At 36.9% G+C, this 19093-nt stretch overlaps 1 protein-coding gene across 1 annotated transcript in view; it reads right to left on the bottom strand.

Annotated features, from left to right (window-relative positions):
* Positions 1–19093, bottom strand: part of Pikfyve (phosphoinositide kinase, FYVE finger containing) — an 81165-nt gene that overhangs the window by 61304 nt on the left and 768 nt on the right. Inside the window, exons 2-7 of the mRNA XM_013016748.1 lie at positions 16547–16727; positions 14343–14492; positions 11095–11213; positions 10629–10800; positions 7221–7428; positions 4109–4198 (exon numbers count right to left, since the gene is read on the bottom strand). Coding sequence (XP_012872202.1) covers positions 4109–4198; positions 7221–7428; positions 10629–10800; positions 11095–11213; positions 14343–14492; positions 16547–16718 — 911 coding nt within the window. The 5' untranslated portion in view covers positions 16719–16727. The remainder of the gene's footprint in view (positions 1–4108; positions 4199–7220; positions 7429–10628; positions 10801–11094; positions 11214–14342; positions 14493–16546; positions 16728–19093) is intronic.

The following is a 19093-nucleotide window of genomic DNA, read 5'->3' as shown; positions in this document are numbered from 1 at the left end:
GGGAAAGTGAGGGGGGAGGGGAGGGGAAGGGAAGGGAGGGGAGGAGAGGAGAATGACAAAAAAATACAAACTACAACTTACAGGCCAATTGCAGCCAATTTCCTGTTTATGTACAGTCTAAGAACTAAGATTCATTTCTATAGATCTTGCAATCAATTTAATAACGGACAACACTAATTTGTTGGGGGGAGGGGTGGGGGGGTGCTCTCCCTTAGCTCTTTTCATTCAAAGATTGTGCTACCTGAGCCACAGCTCCACTCCTGGCTTTTTGCTGGTTAATTAGAGGTAAAAGTTACAGACTTTTCTGCCCAGGCTAGCTTCAAATTCTGATAGCCTCCTGTGTAGCCAGGATTACAGGCATGAGCCACCTGTGCCCAGCCTGAGAACACTAATTCTGAACTCCAACTAAATGAAGCCCAAGAATTCATTTTTTCCCATTAGTAGATATATTTAAAATACTGTCCTCAAATATTATATTTTGGCCTAATTAGTAAAATTAAAATAATGGAAATTAGTTTCCTCTCATGTACTTAAATGTCTTCAATTTTGCCTTAGCAAATTTACTGGACAAATGACTTAAACATAATCAACAGCATCAATGAAGCTTTTACTTTGGAAAAAATTAACTAGAAAATGAGTTAACTACCTAAAAATAAAAAGATAACTTGCCAAACACCTATATGTACTTAATTCTAGCTACTCAGGGGCAGAGATTAGGAGGATCTTGATTTCAGGCTAGCCTGAGAAAAAAGTTAGTGAGATCTCCATCTCAACAGGAAATGGATGTGGTTTGTATTCATCTATCACTCTAACTGCTTTGGAAGCATAAATCAAATGATCCTGTTCCAGGCTGGTCCAGGTAAGAAAAAAGAAAAAAAAAACTGATACTCTATCTCAAAAAGAAATCAGGAAAAAGGGCTGGAGACATGGACTCCAAGTGGTAGAGAACTGCCTACTAACACAAGGTCCTGAGTTCAAACCCTAGAAAAAGAAGGAGGAAGGGAGGGAGGGAGGGAGGGAGGGAGGGAAGGAAGGAAGGAAGGAAGGAAGTCAGACAAGCAGACAGGCAATCTTAATTTCTTTGTAAGTAATTAAAAGCAGCAGCATCTACTATGTCCTGGTATCACTTAATACATTCATTGGGGTATTAGACACTACATAACACATCCATCAGGGTAAAAGAAATATATTCCCTCATTTAAGCCTTATAGAATTCTATGAAGAAATAATTACCAGCTCTACTTTATAAAGAAATCAAGAATCAGAGAATAATTAATCAGATTTTAATTTGTATAGAGTATCTCAGTTTATAAATATAAGGACTACAACTCAAAATTGTCTGGATTAATAAAAATCCTCTCTCAAACCTGGCACCAGTGGCTCACTCCTCTAATCCCAGCTATTCAAGAGGCTGAAATTTGAGGATAAAGGCTCAAAGCCAGCCCGGGCAGAAAAGTCTGTGAGACTTTTAGCTCCAATAAACTACTCAGAAAAAGCTGGAAGTGGCACTGCTGTTCAAATGGTAGAGCCCTAGCCTTGAGCACAAAGAGGTTCAAGAACAGCACCGAGGCCCTGAGTTCAAGCCCCAGGACCACCCACCCCCACAAAAAAAATTTCTCTAGTATTTATAAAAACATTTTAAAGTAAGAAATAATTCAAAATTTAGCACATTAATTATTAGCAGTTAATGGGAGACCACTGATATCAAGGCAATTTTTTAAAGCAATCAGCTATGTTTTAGCATTTATTCCTTTAGTCAAAGACTACTATGTTTTATTCAATTAATTTAAATCTCTTTTCTGATGGCTGCACTAATTCATACATTCTACTTATCTAACAATCATCCCTACAAATATTCTAGCATAGTGGCAATAAAAACAAAGTCATTAATTTTGCTGTCAAAGCACTAATAAATATGTTGTGGCAAGGATGATAATTAAAATTATGTTTAAATTAGCACTCATCAAGCAAATTATATCTGTCTCAAAACTTACATCCATCTTAGCATTAATTTGAAACACCTGGAGATACATTATAAATTGGAGATAATTCTACAATTGTGCACATGCCAACAGGAACGCCATCACTGGTCTTAGATTTCAAAAATCTTTAACTCCATTTCCCCTTGCTGTACTTTTCCTCCTTCCTTTGATACCAAAACCCATCTCCAATTATTCTACAACACACTGAAATTGTCTATTATTGTGATCAATGTTACTGTATTATTGTAGTACTGAGGTTTGAATTCAAGGCCTTATGCTCGGTAGGCAAGCAAGCAACTACAACTTGAGTCACAACTTCAGCACTCCATGCTTTAGAATGCTTTTCAGGTCATATCTTATGTTTTTACTTTATCCAAACTCAGACAAAAATCCTCCTAACTGAGCCTCACATATAGCTGGGATTATAGCTACATACCTCCATGCCCAACTTGTTTGTTGAGACTGTCTCCTTGTTGGCCCAGGCTGATCTCACACTATGTAATCCTCCAAGTCTCTATTCCCAAGTAGCTGAGTTTACAGCAGTGAGTCACTGTCCCCAGCTACCAATATTATTTTAAAGCCAATACTTAGTTTTTCCTCATCTTATTTAAAACATGAGCCATATACCTCCTCTCTCCTTTAAACCCTTCTTTACTTCACTGCTAATAAAAATCCTCTTCCTAGTTTTCCTCTCATCTCACTGGCCTCTACATTTCAGTCCTCTTCTAATTCTTCTTCATTTCCCAAACTCAATCTCAATCCCATTTACTCTTAACACTCACTGTTTTGATGATGTCCATGCAGATTCATTACCGCAATTAAATGCCATTCACATGATGACAACATCGAAGTTTGTATCTTAAGCCTGCACATTTCCTCTAAATTCTTGACATCTAATACATGTCTAATACATGTCAACATGTCAATAAAGCCAATTCCATTCTTTCAACTGCTCAGGCTCGAAACTGAGTCACTTTTGATGTCTCTATTGTATAACTGATTATCTGTACAAAATCTATCTAGCGTCTGACCATTTTTCATTTGATCCCCTCCACTACCACCATTTCTCCTATTCTAATCTAAATCAGTTTTCTTGCCTTGATTTACTATGCTACTCACAGAGCATCCAAAATGTGCCTTTTAAAACAATTCAGGTTGGATGCTGCCGGCTCATGTTATAGCTACTGGGAAAGAAGAAGTAAGGAGTATCAGCTCAGGTAAAAAGTTCTAGAGATCCTATCTCAATCAATAGCTAGATGTGATGGTGCTACAGCATCACAGCTACATCATACTTATCATCATAGCTACAGCAGGAAAGATAAAAACAGAATTATCACAGTACAGGACTACGTAAACAAAAAGTGAGAAGTCTCTCTCAAAAATAACCAGAGTAGGACTGGAAGTGTGTGGGGGTCAACTGGTAGGACATCAGAATGCCTCACATTGACAGCAAGTTTAGTAAAGTCTTGTGAAATTAAGTCTACTTTGCCCACATGATCCAGCTTCCATGCTCCTTGGTATTTGTCCAAACACAGAAACCTATACACAGATGTTAACAACAGTCGTATAATTGCTGAAACTTAGAAGCAAACAAGATGCCCTTCAACAGATGAATAAACCATGTTGCATCTAAAAAATGGAATACTATTCAGAATAGCACTTAAAAGTAAGTTACCAAGGCGTTCAAGAAACAAATGCGTATCATTGAGAAAAGCCAAAGTGAACCTAAAACTGCAAACTATTAACTAAAAACACAAACAAAATAATGGTATCCACTACTGATTTTCAAATGGTTGACAAAAATTGTATATTATATAAAAAGTAATAAAATAGGCAAAATGTAATTCAGTAAAATCTCAATGAAGAATACATTAAATTTATTTTCCTATTATTATAACTATTTTGCAAGTTGGACATTTTTCAAAACAAAAATTACAAGATACAAAACTTTTTAAATGAGAGAATAAAAATGAAAAGAGCTCAGTGAAAAGGAAATGATGGCTTACTCTAGCTTCTACCTAAGAAATTGTATGACAAACAATCTCATCTTTATTATGTTTGTTCTCACTATTAAGAAAACAAACAAAATCAGACACAAGATACATGATTTTTATTTGACAATTTACCTGTTTCGAGCAGGAGATTTTCCCGCATCCTCCTGAACAGAAACAAGTCTTGTGGAGAGAGCAGTATTTGAGGTGTCTGGATGAATCAAACTAAAAAGAAAATAGGAAAATACTGAGATAATTTGGGACAACAGAGGGCAAATCTAATTTCAGTGAGGTTGTTTAGCATTATTTTTTTCTGTGCCAGTAAAACTTAAAACTTTGGGTCTCACACGCTTAGTAAGGCTCTCTCAATCACATCTGGCATTCCACCAGGCTTTGCCTCCAGTCCAACTTTTCTTGCTAGCTAACTGAAGACTTGCTTTGACCCCTGATCTTCAAATCTTCAGATCTCAGCCTCTTTAACAAGTAGATTTTACAGGCTTTATAAGAGTGAACTACCAGCACCCAGCTGTTTTAACATTTAAAAGCCATAAATGACTTCCCTGTCGTAGTGAGAATCTGGGCATTTTTTTTTTCTTCCTTTAATTAAGGTCGAAACTGGGCATGGTTTTTCTCTAAGTATATCATATGCCAAAAAAAATGGTAAAGGATTAAAGTGTATGAAATGTGGATTAAGTAAAAAAATTAGTCTAATAGGTAATTTATAAAAATCCTTCCAATATCACACATACAAGATAGAATTGTTTCAAGGGAGACCTATGAGTTTCAAAATATTAATATCAATTACCACAACACATTTGAACACCAGCACCACAACACTACGTCCAAGTGTAGGCTGCCCTTCTATGTGATCTGGGGTTCATTAGTTATCTTTCTGAGCCTAAGCACTCCAATAAAAATTAAAAGTGCCTACTAGAGATGTGCTAACAAAAGAAGACTAAAAAAGAATACTAAACAATTAGTGCAGAGCCTTGAACTATTATTCTACTTCTGATCTCTCTCTTAGATCTCTTAGGTATCTTACATCTCTCAAGTTCTCATACTTGATTTATTTTATTAAATCACACTTGCCAATGCTGGGTTCGCAAATGGACTATTTGCAACTATGAACGGCTTAACTAAAACAAGCAAAATCTGAAGAATTCATATTTTGTATTGTTTAATAAAACACAGAACCAATTCTTTAAGTATCTATCTATCTATCTAGTACAAGAATCATAATAAGCCTAAACCAGGGGCTCACATCTGTAACCCTAGCTACTCAGGAGGCAGAGATCTGAGTACAACAGTTCAAAGCCAGCCCAGGCAAGAAAGTCTGTGAGAGTCTTTCCTCCAATTAATTACAAGTCCAGAAGTAGAGCTGTGGCTAAAGCAGGAAAATATTAGCCTTAAGCAAAAAAGCTCAGGAAGCCAGGCACTGGTGGCTCTCACCTATAATCCTCGCTACTCAGGAGGCTGAGATCTGAGTATAACAGTTCAAAGCTAGCCCAGGCAGGAAACTCCAGAAGACTCTTATCTACAACAAACCACTCAGAGTAAGTCAGAAAATGGTGTTAAGGCTCAAGTGGTAGAGCACTAGCCTTGAGTACAGAGCCCAAGCCTGAGTTTAAGCCCTAAGACCCACCAAAAACAAACAAACAAACTCAGGAACAATGGACAGTTCTCAGGCCCGCAAGCCCCAGGACCACCACAAAAGAAAAAAAGAATCATGATATAAACATCAACAGATCTATCAAGCAACTTTAAAAAGTACCTGACCATGGGCTGGGGAGGTGGCTCAGTGGTAGAGCGCTTGCCTTGCATGCCTGAGGCCCTGGGCTTGATTCCTCAGCACCACATAAGCAAAAAAAAAAAAGTACCTGACCAATGAATTTCTTTTTCTTTTTGTCATTTGTGGCCTGGGCACAGTCCTTAAGCAATTTTGTTTAAGGCTAGGGCTCTACTACATTTAGCCCCAACTCCACTTCCAGTTTTTGAGTGGCTAGTTGGAGATAAGAGTCTCAAGGACTTTCCTGCCCAGCTGGCTTTGACCTGCGATCCTCAGATCTCAGCCTCCAGAGTAATCAGGATTGCATGCATGAGCCACTGGCTCCTGGCTTGATCAGTGATTTTTTTTTTTTGTAGTAATTGTGTTTTGTCTAGTCCTACTTCTCTCTCTATTCTCAATAAAACCACTATTGCAAATTTTATATTCATCATTATCTTTCTCTGCAAAAGAAGATATGCATTTTATATATTTCTGAACTTTATGTAAAAGGATTCTTAACTGACATTTGACTAGGTGACTTTCTTTTCTATTCTATGGTATGTTGAGATTTATACTTGTTGAATATAGTTGTAATTATTTTTTACTTCTGTTTGGTTATATAATACACTAATTCCTCACTTCTTGAAGAGATAGCTGAGAAAATATCTCATTAGAAAAGTCTAAGCTCTTTGACATGGCCAGATTTGGTATTATGCTTAAGAAAATTACTTAGCTAAATTAAGTAAAACAACCAGAAATTGAAGAACCAAGGAAAATAAACAATTTTAAGTAACTTCCATGAAAAAGTTAGTAGCACCTTCCATTACCATCCACTACTGAAAAGTATTTACATATATAGAAAGACATGAAATGTCCCTTTGGAAGGAAAATAATGCAATTTGATTTGGAAATATGAATACACATATTACAAGCACTAGCCTTCTCAAAGAAGACTACTTTAGAAATTACTAATCTCAATGACTTCCATTATCTAATCAAGTTTTTGTTGTTGTTGTTGTTTGTTTTGGAAGGTCACAGGGCCTGAACTCTGGGCCTGGGCACTGTCCCTCAGCTCTTCAGCTCAAGGCTAGTGCTCTACCACTCGAGCCATAGCGCCATTTCTGGCTTTTGCTGCTTATGTGGTGCTGAGGAATCGAACCCAGGGCCTCATGCATGCAAGGCAAGCACTCTACCACTGAGCCACCTTCCCAGCCCCTAATCAAGTTTTATCAATACCAGACACTCCCAAAAGCACTTGTTTTGATGTCAGCAACAGAACAATGATAAGAAAGCTAAAGTTTCCTCTCAAGAATGTAACATTCTAATTAATTAGTATCATTACTATCCATAAATATTTGTAAAGAAAAGGAGTAAATGTGAATTTTCAGGAACCAATCCAAAAAAAATTGTTAGCCCCAAACACTCAAAAGTCACTATTAGTTCTTTTCCAATTTAAGTAAAATTATATCCAAGTGAGAGTACCTTTGCCAGGCTAAATCATCCTCTAAGAATATGTTCCGGCTGGCTTTTCTACTGCCAACAGGTGTTCGGGGCTCATTTGGATCAAGTACAGAGACAGAACAAGCAGAATCAGAAAGAGCATTCAGGTCTTCCCCAATGGAGTTACTATCTGTAGAATGTGCATAACTTAAAGCTATTTTTCTACAATATGTACAAGCTCGAAGGTCCCCTAGGAAAAAAAAGAAAAAAAATAATTAAAAGGTAGTAGTAATATATTACTTAACAAAATATTTAAATCTTTGAGTTAATAAGAAACTAATAACAGGGAAATATTTTCAAACAAAAACTAACAAACAAGGCATTTTAAAGAAGTGAGTTTGTAATAGTTTGACTACTATAGTTTTACTATGGCAAATTCATCAAAGTATCCAAATTACCTGAGAATTTCAGACTTGCCAGCCAGATCCTTAATCCTAGCTACTCAAAAGGCTATTTGAGGATCACAGTTCAATGGCAGCCTTGGCAGAAAAGTCTCCATTGGACTCTTATCTCCAATTAACCACTCAAAAACTGGAAGTGGTAGAGCACTAGCCCTGAATGAAAGGGCTCAAGAACAGTGCCAAGGCCCTGAGTTCAAGCTTCACGACTAGCAAAAAGAAAAAAAAATACCTGTAAAATCTTCTCTCGATCTCTCTCTCCATACACACTTACATATACACTCACACACTGTGGACCCTATTAGTTGTTTCTTTGAAGAAGCCTGACTAGTAGAGTTCTTGGTACTAAGAAAAGTTTTAAAGTAATATAACCTTAAGGTTTCTGCATTGGCTCACAGGTTTCTGGAATTGGTTTTCTCATTTGATTAGATGTAAAAGCACTAATGGTAAATTCCAGTAGTGGGGATAATATTACTAAGCTATGGTGTTGTGAAGTAATAAACCCTATGTACTCCAAATCAAATACTTAGAAGAAATGAGGTTCAGGGCAAACATATACTTAATATCTTACAATCTTTTTGTTTATCAATTATATAATTAGCTTGCTGCTCCTAACTGCAGTACACAAAGGAAAGAAAATGACAATCTCAGAGACTCAAATTCCAAGGTCAACAACTGTAAAACTTAGCTGGAGATGTGGCACAGTTGCTAAAACATTTGTACCAAACAAAAAGCCCAGCATCTCAAGAAAACAAATAAATTATACAAAAACCTTATACCATACAGTCTCAGTGAAATGTTGAAAAGCAAACCAATAATTTCAAACTGAAACACAAACACAAAGAGAGGAAAATGCAAAATAGAAACATAGAGTTATAGTAGCGGATCTGTCTACAAGCCATAGAACAATGAGCCTTGCCAGCAACCACCCAAAGCCAGGACAGAAGTGTGGGATGAATTTTCCAGCACAGTCTTCATAAGGAATCAACTCTGCCAACTCCTTTCAGATATTTGGCCTCCAGAAATATGACACAACAAACTGCTGTTGTTTTAAGCCAAATGACTTTCCCTTCCCTGCCTTTATTGTTAAGTTCTAGCAGATCCTTTAAAAAAAAAAAAAAGTACAAAGTAAGACCAAGAGGATATGGGTTGTACTCCTGGAGGATAAAATTCGATCAAGCCAAATTTACTCATATGGGCCCTATAAGCAAATTCTAGATTAAATATTGTAGCTCAAGCAGTAAAACAGAACTCTTAAAATATTAGTAGCTTTTTTTCTACTTTTTTCCACAATAAATCATACTTGGAGCCAGGCTCATGCCTAAAATCCTAGCAACTCAGGAGGCTGACATCTGAAGACTGAGATTCAAAGCCAGTGGCAGAAAACTCTATGAAACTCTTATCTCTGATTAATTACCAAAAAGCCAGAAGTAGAGCTTTGGCTCAAGTAGTAAAACACTATCCTTGAGCAGGAAAGTTCAGGGACAGTGCCCAGGCCCTGAGTTCAAGCCCCAGGATAAGCACCAAAAAAAAAAAAATTATTAAGCAGGGTAATACCATCATATGATTAAATTAGCATTTTAAAAGAACAATGTAGAGTATGAAAAGGCAATACGACATATGGGGAAAACTAAAGGTAAAAAGTGGGCTGGGAAGCTGGCTCAGTGGTAGAGTGCTTGCCTAGCATGCATGAGGCCCTGGGTTCGATTCCTCAGCACCATAAGCAGAAAGCACCAGAAGTGATGCTGTGGCTCAAGTGGTAAGAGTGCTAGCCTTGAGCTGAAGAGCTGAGGGACAGTGACCGGACCCAGAGTTCAGGCCCCATGACTGACCAAAAACAAAAACAAAAAACCTAAAGTCATAATCTGGGTCAAAGATAATGGGATTCTAAAGGAATTCTAAACTTTTTAACAATTTAGATTAAAAAAGAAAGAAAAAAGTAAGGGCAAAAGATCTGTACAATAATAAAAACAACATGAAAGGGATATTAATAGTGTTCTGCGGGGAGGGAGTTGGAGATATGTATCAGTGGTACAGTATTTGCCTAGCATGCATAACCTAGGTTTTAAGTACAGAATCAGAAAAAAATAAAATTTAAAAATTATTTTTAAAAATTTTTTATAAACTATGGTGATACATGCCTCTATTCCCAGCACGCAGGAGGGTTGTGGTAGGAGCTTTGCCAAGTTTGAGGCCAGCATGGGCTACAAAGAGTTTCATATACTAGGCTAAATAGCAAGATCCTGCCTTTCAAGAAAAAGTTCACTTGGGTAATTTCTACCCACTTTGCGTTCTTAAATCATTATATGAAACCACACAACACTGCTTACCTTTTTCTGTCTTAATAATAATTTAAATATTGTGTATTAAGAATATTTTACCTTCCTTATGAATGAATGAGTAAAAGATATTTGTAAACAAACTCTTAATAGTAATAAAAATTAATGTTCTATCTTGTCTAAAAAAATCTACCTTGTCTAATAATGTCTAATGCTCCTATAATTTTTGATAGTATCTTATGACACTAGTATACTTTTTTTGATACTAGCATACTTTTATACTTTTACTCTTAATTATTTGTGGACACTGCCACATACTTTATTAACTACAAAGTTCCCCTTCCCTATATTTTCTTTATTTTCTTTTTTTGGTCACAGGGCTTGAACTTAGGCCCTGGGTGCTGTTCCTGAGCTCTTTTGCTCAAGGCTACCGCTTTACCACTTTTGAGTCACAGCGCCACTTCTGGTTTTCTGGTGGCTAATTGCAAATAAGAGTCTCACAAACTTTCCTGTCTGGGCTGGCCTGGAAGCACGATCTTCAGATCTCAGTCTCCTGAGTGGTTAGGATTACAGGCGTGAGCCACGAGTGCATGCAGCTTCCCTTCTTATGTATAAAACTCAAAATAAAAACTGGATTAACACTGGTCCTACATTACACTGATTTTATGATCACAATCCATAAAAACTGTAATACTGTCAGTAAAATACATTACCTGTATAGCCCATAAATTTCCCAGGGATTTCTTGGTTACAGCAACGACTGCAGAAAATCTGCCCACAGAGACGGCAGTGGTGTCTGCGTCTAAAGGTTGTAAATTTTTCACTGCAGTCATAGCACTCTTTACATTGGCTATCTGGCATCCAGTATTGCTTCAGGTCACTATCCTATAACAACAAAATATGTGAAGAAATTTTCGAAACAGTGACTATATATGGCAAAGTTACAATGGCAAATGAAATCTTAGGTTTCTTTTACAGAAAATAATGAGATAATTCTAAGGAACAAATGAAACACAAAAGGCAAAAATGACAACCTTGAAGGAAAAAAAAATTGAAGGACATATTCCCAGCCAATGGGCAATAAACTTTCCTTCAAGAGTCATTAAGCCATTTTCAGTGAGTAGCCCCCAAAGAGCTTAATAAGGAATCTCCCAAAGCCTCTAGACAAACAGTGCCTACCTGGCTTTTCCCCTCCATGATTTCCTTGAGACGTTTTAATACTGTGCTGAGGCTTCGAAGCTGAACAGCTGTACGAGGATCATGACCTCCAAAGGTAGGTTCCGGTTTCCTTCTTGTATCTAGCCGAAGTTTTAAAAACCAATCTTATTAACAGTTCTAGTGTCTTTATAAAACATTGTACATACGTGATAGTGTCCTTATTGCTAGCCTTACTGATGTTCTCCCAGACAGTGAAAGGGATTGAGAATTAAATGCTAAGAGGTTATTGAAAGTACTTCTTATTATCATTTAAAACACTGTTTCACAAGCAAGTAAGGGATACTTAAGACAAGAACTGTCTGAGATGATTGATGGTTTTGAGGCCTAGGGTGGAAGCATCACTTAGAGGGCCAAATTCATTAATGATTTATTATACCCTTTGATCTCAACCAAGTTAACCAGAGGAGTGCTAAAACTATTCCTACAGCTCTTTTCACCTCCTCTACCCTGCTGCTCCAAACTGCAAGGGGTCTGTTATGCCTGAAATAGCAATAAAAAACTAAAACTATCAATATTTTTTAAAAGCTCAAATTCCAGTTTTGTGCCTTATGTGGGATATGCCAACCAAACTGCCATCTATTATTTCCTTAAAAGTAAGGAAATAATAATTTTTATCTAAAGAGACCAAAATTACACTTCAAATTTCTATCTATTCCCGGTTCCACATAACCTGTGGTACAGGTAAGTAGCCCCTACTTATCTGCAGTTTTGCTTTCCAAACTTTCAACACCCTCATAACTGCAGAACAAAAATAATAGCATTTGTTTTGATTCTTCCAAGAGAAAGACTATATTCAGATAACTTTTGTTATATTGTTGTAGTTATTTATTCTTGCTATTGGTTATTGATAATCTCTTACTGTGCCTAATGCACGAATTAAACTTTATCAAAGGTATTATAAACTAGAGCTTGATACTATCTGTGACTTTTACTGGAGAGTCTCAGAGGTATCCCTGCACATATTACTATAAAATAGAAAATATCCCATCCTGAATCTGCCTCAACTCACCATTTCCAAGACTTGTATTAAGTGGCTTTGTTTTGGAAGAGTGGGAAAGAAAGAATTATAAAAAAAAAAATGAAAGGTTAATACCTATTCCCAAATTTATCAAGAATCATATTAACTCAAATAATTACTACCTCTAAACTGTACCTATTTTAGAAAACTTGGAAAACTTTTACCTTTCTATAGCTGTATCTTAATTTCAGCATATAGAGTAGATATTTTGTTAGTCATATGTAAATATTAGAATGATTCGATGTTTCTTCAGTCTCAAATAATAAAGCAACTCTCTATGACTTACAAAAAATAAACAGATATAGCCAAGATTCAAAACAGCAGTACTCCCTTTTACAGGTGATAATGAATTGTGAAGCCCCTTACATTTAATACTGAGGAACAGAGAAAAGCCTTAAAAGAATCATCCACTGGAAAAGGATGAACAAGATCCTTCCTTGCTATCAAGAATAAAATCCATCCAAGAATGAAAATACAGTAGATATGAGACAAATCTGGTCTAGTTTCTTCCCGGAGACAAATAACCTTGGTTAGCTACTTCTCCTTCAAAATGGGTAAGAAAGCTAAATGGATACTAGAAAACCTTCCTAAGGTTAGAAAGCTCCTAATCAGTCTTTAGTGAGAAAAGAAACAAGCTTATGAGGCTCAAATGCTTCCAAAGCAGAATCAAGTGGACAGGATAGATAGAAAGGAATGGGAGAACGGCAGGCGGAGACTCCAAGCTCATCCAGGAAATACTTAAAATTCAACTAGAGCAAAGCACCGAAGACAGAGTTTGGCAAGATGCCACCTTACAACCATGAAAAGATTAGATTCTAGTCTAACTCCTCCATGTTAACATTTGAAGAAATTCTATGCGAAAGAAAGAGATGGTACTCTCTTTGGCCCCCTCTTCTTCCCTCTGTAGAACAAAGGAAAGCATGATAGTATTTGAAAAACTAATTCAAAACTGCAAAGTCAAAGCAGTAGGTGAAATTCTGTTAAAAAAAAAACAAAAACAAAAAAATAATTCTTAATTTAGCTCAAAGAGCTTCGTAAACAAAACTTAGTATTGGCCATGAATCAGGTTTAAGAGCTGAACAGAGTCTGCTGAGGTTAAAGGTTACAGTGGGGATAAACTGGACTAAAAGGAGAGTTCACTCTCTTCTGATTCTCTCTCTCTCTCTCTCTTTCACTCTCTTGCTCTTGCTCTATCACCCTCACTCTCCTTCCCTTCCTATTTTCCTCCTCCTCCTCTTCTTCCTGTCTCCTTCTGTCTCTCTCACACACTCCACATCCATCTACCCATCTCGCTGCTCTTTTATCCAACTGGCACATGCACTGAGGCTGCCCCAGTCCGTTAGCAGAAATTCCTCTTTTGCTTGGTTTCTCCTCTTCTTCCAGTACACCAAGTCTCAACAAGCAATAAAATACCCTTCTGCCAACCAATCACCGTTTTTTATACCTGTATTTCCCTGAAGGCCCTCAGAGGAAAGATTGGCCAGACCAGACAGGATCTGGAGTTCAGAAACACCTGATTCTCCTTTCCCCTGATTTTCCTTTCCCTTCTGTTACTCTTTCACTGTCTTTCTATCATCTTGAGCTGAGTAAACCACTCTACACAGAGTATAACAATCTAACAGAAATAAACCTTCATCTAGCCTCTGAACTCAGACATTGATCCCCAGCCCACACTCATGAGAAGAGCATGAAAATGAATGAGATGATTATTAGTAGGCCAAGATGGAGAGCACAAGCAGACAAAGGGAGCTCAGCTTATTCAGCCACACTGACAGTTTGCACCCCAACAAGGACAGAGGCCAAGAGCAAATGCAGCCCATTAATGGAGTTGACAAGAGTTCTGCAGCCAGAGGCATGCACACCACATTTCACTAGCATCCCAAGAACAGATGCAGAATTCATTCACAAAGTTGAAACTAACCTGAATTCTCCTGGGGATGCTGCAAACTGTTTTCTGCTGAAACCCAAGCAAGTAATTAATGAACAAACAATCAAGAGATCTGTGTCTTGCCTAGCAAAGTTTAATGACATGTTTTAGAAAATTTTTAAGTGTCAATTCTTCCACTACCTAGGTAAAAATTTTATTTATTCTGAAGAGTACTTGACTATTTCAATAAACAGAAAGTTAAATGCAAAAAACAATGTGAGAAACTACGTAAATACCTAAGTGAAATAAAACACTATGTTTTACCTAATACTGATGAGCGACGCTGAAGTTCCTCATTCAGCTGCTTTTTGTAAGGTACAGGTGACCTCACAGATTGTGCCCTGGAAGGGAGTTGAGGGCTGGACCAACTACCACTTGGAGACTGCTGCTCTCCTTGGCCCCCTTCTCCTCTCTCTGCAGCAAGGAAAAGGCTGGTGTTATTTGCAAAATTAAGACTCAGAGTTGAGCAAAGAAGAGGTGGAAGATAAAATTTTTAGACAAAGTATGTATGTATAGTGAGCCCACCTTAATTCATCAATTTGCTACAGGCAGTTCTGACAAGCACAATCTAACTAATTAATAAATTGAATTTTTAATGTAAATTCCCATGCCTATATTATGTGGGTGAGTTGATTCAGAGAAGTTCAGCCAGTCCTGTGTTTAAATTGTTTGTGCCCTGCTGAGTATTTTCTAGCCCTTAATTTTGTAAAACTGTTATCTCCCAAAAAAACAATGGTGTCCCCCAAAAGCAAGATAAAAGTGAATATACCCAATTAAGTGACAAGGCAGCAAGTCTATCTAGAAAAATAAATCAAGCCCCACCATACAGAACTGAACACTATGCATTCTGAGCTTCTGAAATCTTTCCTTAATGGTAGTACACTCTTAAGCCTCTTAGACACCATACATCTGAAAACACCAGGGGTCTACTCTAAGTTTTAAAAACAAACTGAAACAAGGGCAAACAATTACTAATAAGTAACTAAACTATTTGTGTTTTGGGTTAAATTTGAACATAAAAAGGAGAAAAAACATCAGCTCCACACAAAGCCTGGGTTTGTCGTTTGGACTTTTGGGGGGAGGGGGCGGTGCGTGCGCTTGCAGGTGTTCACACACATGTAGCACCAATCATGGGGTTGAAATCACAGCCTGGGTGTGGTCCTTGAGCTTTTTGCTCAAGGCTAGTACACTACACTTTGAGGCCTAGCTCCACTTCTAGCTTTGTGCTGATTAACTGGAGATAAGGGTCTCATGAACTTTCCTGCCCAGACTGGTTTTGAACCACACACAGATCTCAGTCTCCTGAGTAGCTACAATTAGAAGTGTGAACCACCAATGCTCAGCAAGCCTGGGGTATTTTTTAAATCTGCTTATGTGAAAGATCCCTTACACTATTCACACTGCCCCAAATAACAAGGACTTACTAAGCATTTCCTAATTATTGCTTAAGAAAGCTTTTTTTTTTTTTTTTTTGGTGTCCGGATTAGGGTTTGAATTCAAGGTACTGGGCTTGCTACGACCTATTTAGGAAGCAGAAATAGGAAAGGTTGCAGTTTGTGGCCAGCCCAGGCAAAAAAGTTATCCAAACCTCCATCTCAACAGAAGAGCAAAGTAGGCATGGAGGAAATTGCTTCTCGGCCTAGCTACATGGGAAGGATTGAGTAGGAAGATCACAGTGCAGGCTGACCCAAACAAAAAAATGTGAGACCGGACGTGAAAAATAACAAAAGCAAAAGGGCTGGTGAAATGGTTCAAATAGTAAAGCATCCATCTAGAAAGTGTGAGTCCTGGAGTTCAAACCCTACTACTGCCAATATAATACATCTTTTCATCTAATAGTATCACACTTTAATCTGACAAAGATTAGTACTGGCTTTTTGGTAGTTCATTGGAAATAGAGTCTCTCAAGACATTCCTGCTGGCTTCTCAGAACTCAGCCTTCTGAGTAGCTTAGATACCTATAAACCAAGCTACTCAGAACTACCTCTAGCCAACAAAAACGTATTTTTTTAAGGAAAATTCATTAGTATTGTTTCATTTGGTATCACGTATACATGAATGGATGTAAGTCACAAGAGACCTACTAAAATTTTCCCATTTTCAAAAAGTATAAACCTTTACTTTCATGTATTGCTCCTTTTAATTTTGTTCTTTTGAATAAAATCTTTTACCCTTTAACATTCAAAAACCTAAGTCCATTATGTGAATTTAAAGTTGAAGCACATAATGAAAAACAAAAAAAAACCTACTTTCTCTTTAAAAAGGAACCTCCTTTTAATATTTTAGCTTTAATTCACACAAATAATGAGATTATAGTAAAAAAAATCTAGCTTTTCCTTCTTATACAGAAATACCTGGTAACATTGTTAATATTTCAATTTCTTGCAAAGACACAGCAGGAAAGTTAAATCAGGAAATCCCAAGGAATAAAAACTGTAAGTTTTCTGATCTTTAAGAATTAGTCTTACCTTTGTTAAATCGAAAAAGATTTACAAAAGAACTATATGCTGACTTAAAAGGTGGTTCATCCTGATCAGGAGTCAAAGGTTTAAAGTGTGTGAGACGAGAGGGACTAGTAGGAGACCGAGGCAAATCATTAGCAGAGTCCAGGGCTGGGGAAGAATTATCATCTGTGGCCATTTCATGAGTCTGGAAAAAAAAAAGAAACAAAACATCTAACTTCCTCAGAAACCAAAAAGTGATTCCAAACAACAAGCCACTACATGGAAGATCTGTGTAGAAGTTCTTATCTAAAAAAACAGAATAAATAATATGGTAAGGCCATATCCAAATGAGGGCTACCTCAAAAGGAAGAGTGTCTCAACACCTAACTATGGTTATGTAGCCAACTTTAATTACTAGTCAATTATTTAACATCTTAAGCTAATTTTAAAAAAATCACAGGTAAGGCATAAATGTGAATTTGACATACATTTTAAAAAGCATAACTTTTTTAAGTTACAGGAAAAAACTGGTTTTATACAAGCATATAAATTCTTCAGCTTTGTTCAACTCTTCCCTTTTATATATCTAAAAGAAGAGTCACCTTTTTTAGCAGTTAGATTTGAATTCAGGGACTCACATGAACCATAATACCTTTCTCTTCTTTGGTTGTTATCTTTCAAGGTAGGGACCCCAGTTTTTGTCTGGACTGTCTTCAAACTAGTCTTCCATATCTCCCTTCCCAAGAAGCTAAGATGACAGGAGTAAGCAACTGGGCCAAGCTCTTTAATGACATTTCTCTCTTACTTCAACAAATAGCTCAAGGCATTCCTGTAACTAGTATTCAACTCAATAAACTGTCCTGTATTATCTTTTTTCTCATGGGCACATGATCTTGGGCTTTTCTCCCCTTTAAATCTAACTTCAAAAACTAAATTAAAATAAAGATCTTCAAAGATGTTGTCTCCCTAAATAACTAAAAAAAAATTTGTTGGAAATGGTAAATTATCCTATCAGAAAATCACTAAGGTTTATTTCTTGACCCACAGATTTATACTTTAAGAAGAATTGTAACTCCAGTTAAGATGGAGGTTGCATTTTGTAATCTAATCTGCCCTTTACAGAGAAGATATCAGACTCATAAAATGTTTTCTCCCTCAAAATCCTTTATACAGCTTATTTTATTTTTGCAATAATCCTGGAAAGTGCATACAGAAAGTCTTGTAACTATATTTTACCTCTGAAGAAATCAAGGTGCACAGAACCCTTCTTGGGAAGGAGTGGGGAGACAGAGATGGCTAGAACTAGACCCCAAATCATGCCACAAAGTTCTTTAGACTGAAATTGGTTTTGTAGCTCTTCGCAGACTTTCAATTCTAGGCTATCTACATTCTTTAAAACATAAGACTTTCTAGATTGATACTTTAATTAACAAATTGGAGCAGAAGTGAGAACACTGACTTGAATAGGATTTTGGCCATAAACATCTATTGAAAGGGATGAAGAAAAAAAGAGGAAAAGAAGAGGAAGGAAAAGGAATAGAGAAACAGTAGGAAGGAAAGAAGGAAGAGAAGGAAGAAAGGTTTCTAGTATCATCTTCTATAGGAGAAAGTAGTCACCAATCCTTGTAAAGTGCCATGAAATCTACATCCCAGCATGAAGGGATGTAGGAAACCAGATGGTGATTGAGAAAGTATAACTCAAAAGGGGCTTTTTGTTTTGTTTTTGCTTAAAGAGCACTGGAGAGAAAGGAGAATATCCTGGCAATAACAAACCCAAGCCTGGGAACACAGCCTACATTCTTCTTCCACAAAAGTAACATCAGAAACAGACTAAGCATCTGCCTAAAATGTCTCTGAATTACTTGTAAAGGACATTTTGACACAAAACTTGATCAGGCTTTGAAGATATGAAATTACCATGAAAATGCTCTCTAGTACTACCAAAAACATGAAAACACATAGTAAATATAGTCGCTGAAACATAAATGCAAGCATATAGTTAACCTCTTAATTATCATGACAACAGTATTCTAAAGAAATTACACTGAAACTCCCATTTTTTGACATCTTAAGTACTTACTGTATGAACTAAAACTGTTTACTGACAGGTAATTACAAGTATTAACCTACCTAGCCAATTCTTGATTCCTGACCAATTTTCTTGATGCATCACACCTCTTTCCAAGGCTAGTGTGGTATACACAGACTTACTACACTATTTTGGTAAAGCCAAAGACTAAACAGACATCAAGCACAGAAAATAAGTTGATTCTTTACCAGCCAATATCAAGGGTTAGGTTAACATCCAAACATCGGCCTAGTAATTTTTAGGACATTTTTCTAATATATATAATCATCTGAATATTTAGTAACGCTAGTCTCCATCAAGGAAGCGTTGGTGTTGTAGTTCAATTACAACCAACATAACAGAAATACTCAAGGAAAAAAAGCAGAAACGTGATTTCTGTAACTCTTCCCAGAAAGTAAAATTTGCCCCCACACACAGGAAAATAGTCTCGGCTCTCAGAAGGGCCAATCTACCTACAAGAAAAAGAAAAGGAAAAAAACAAA

The sequence above is a fragment of the Dipodomys ordii genome, unplaced genomic scaffold (genome assembly GCF_000151885.1).
Source record: "Dipodomys ordii isolate 6190 unplaced genomic scaffold, Dord_2.0 Scaffold1, whole genome shotgun sequence".
Taxonomy (NCBI): domain Eukaryota; kingdom Metazoa; phylum Chordata; class Mammalia; order Rodentia; family Heteromyidae; genus Dipodomys; species Dipodomys ordii.
This window is presented reverse-complemented; position numbering and strand designations above follow the sequence as displayed.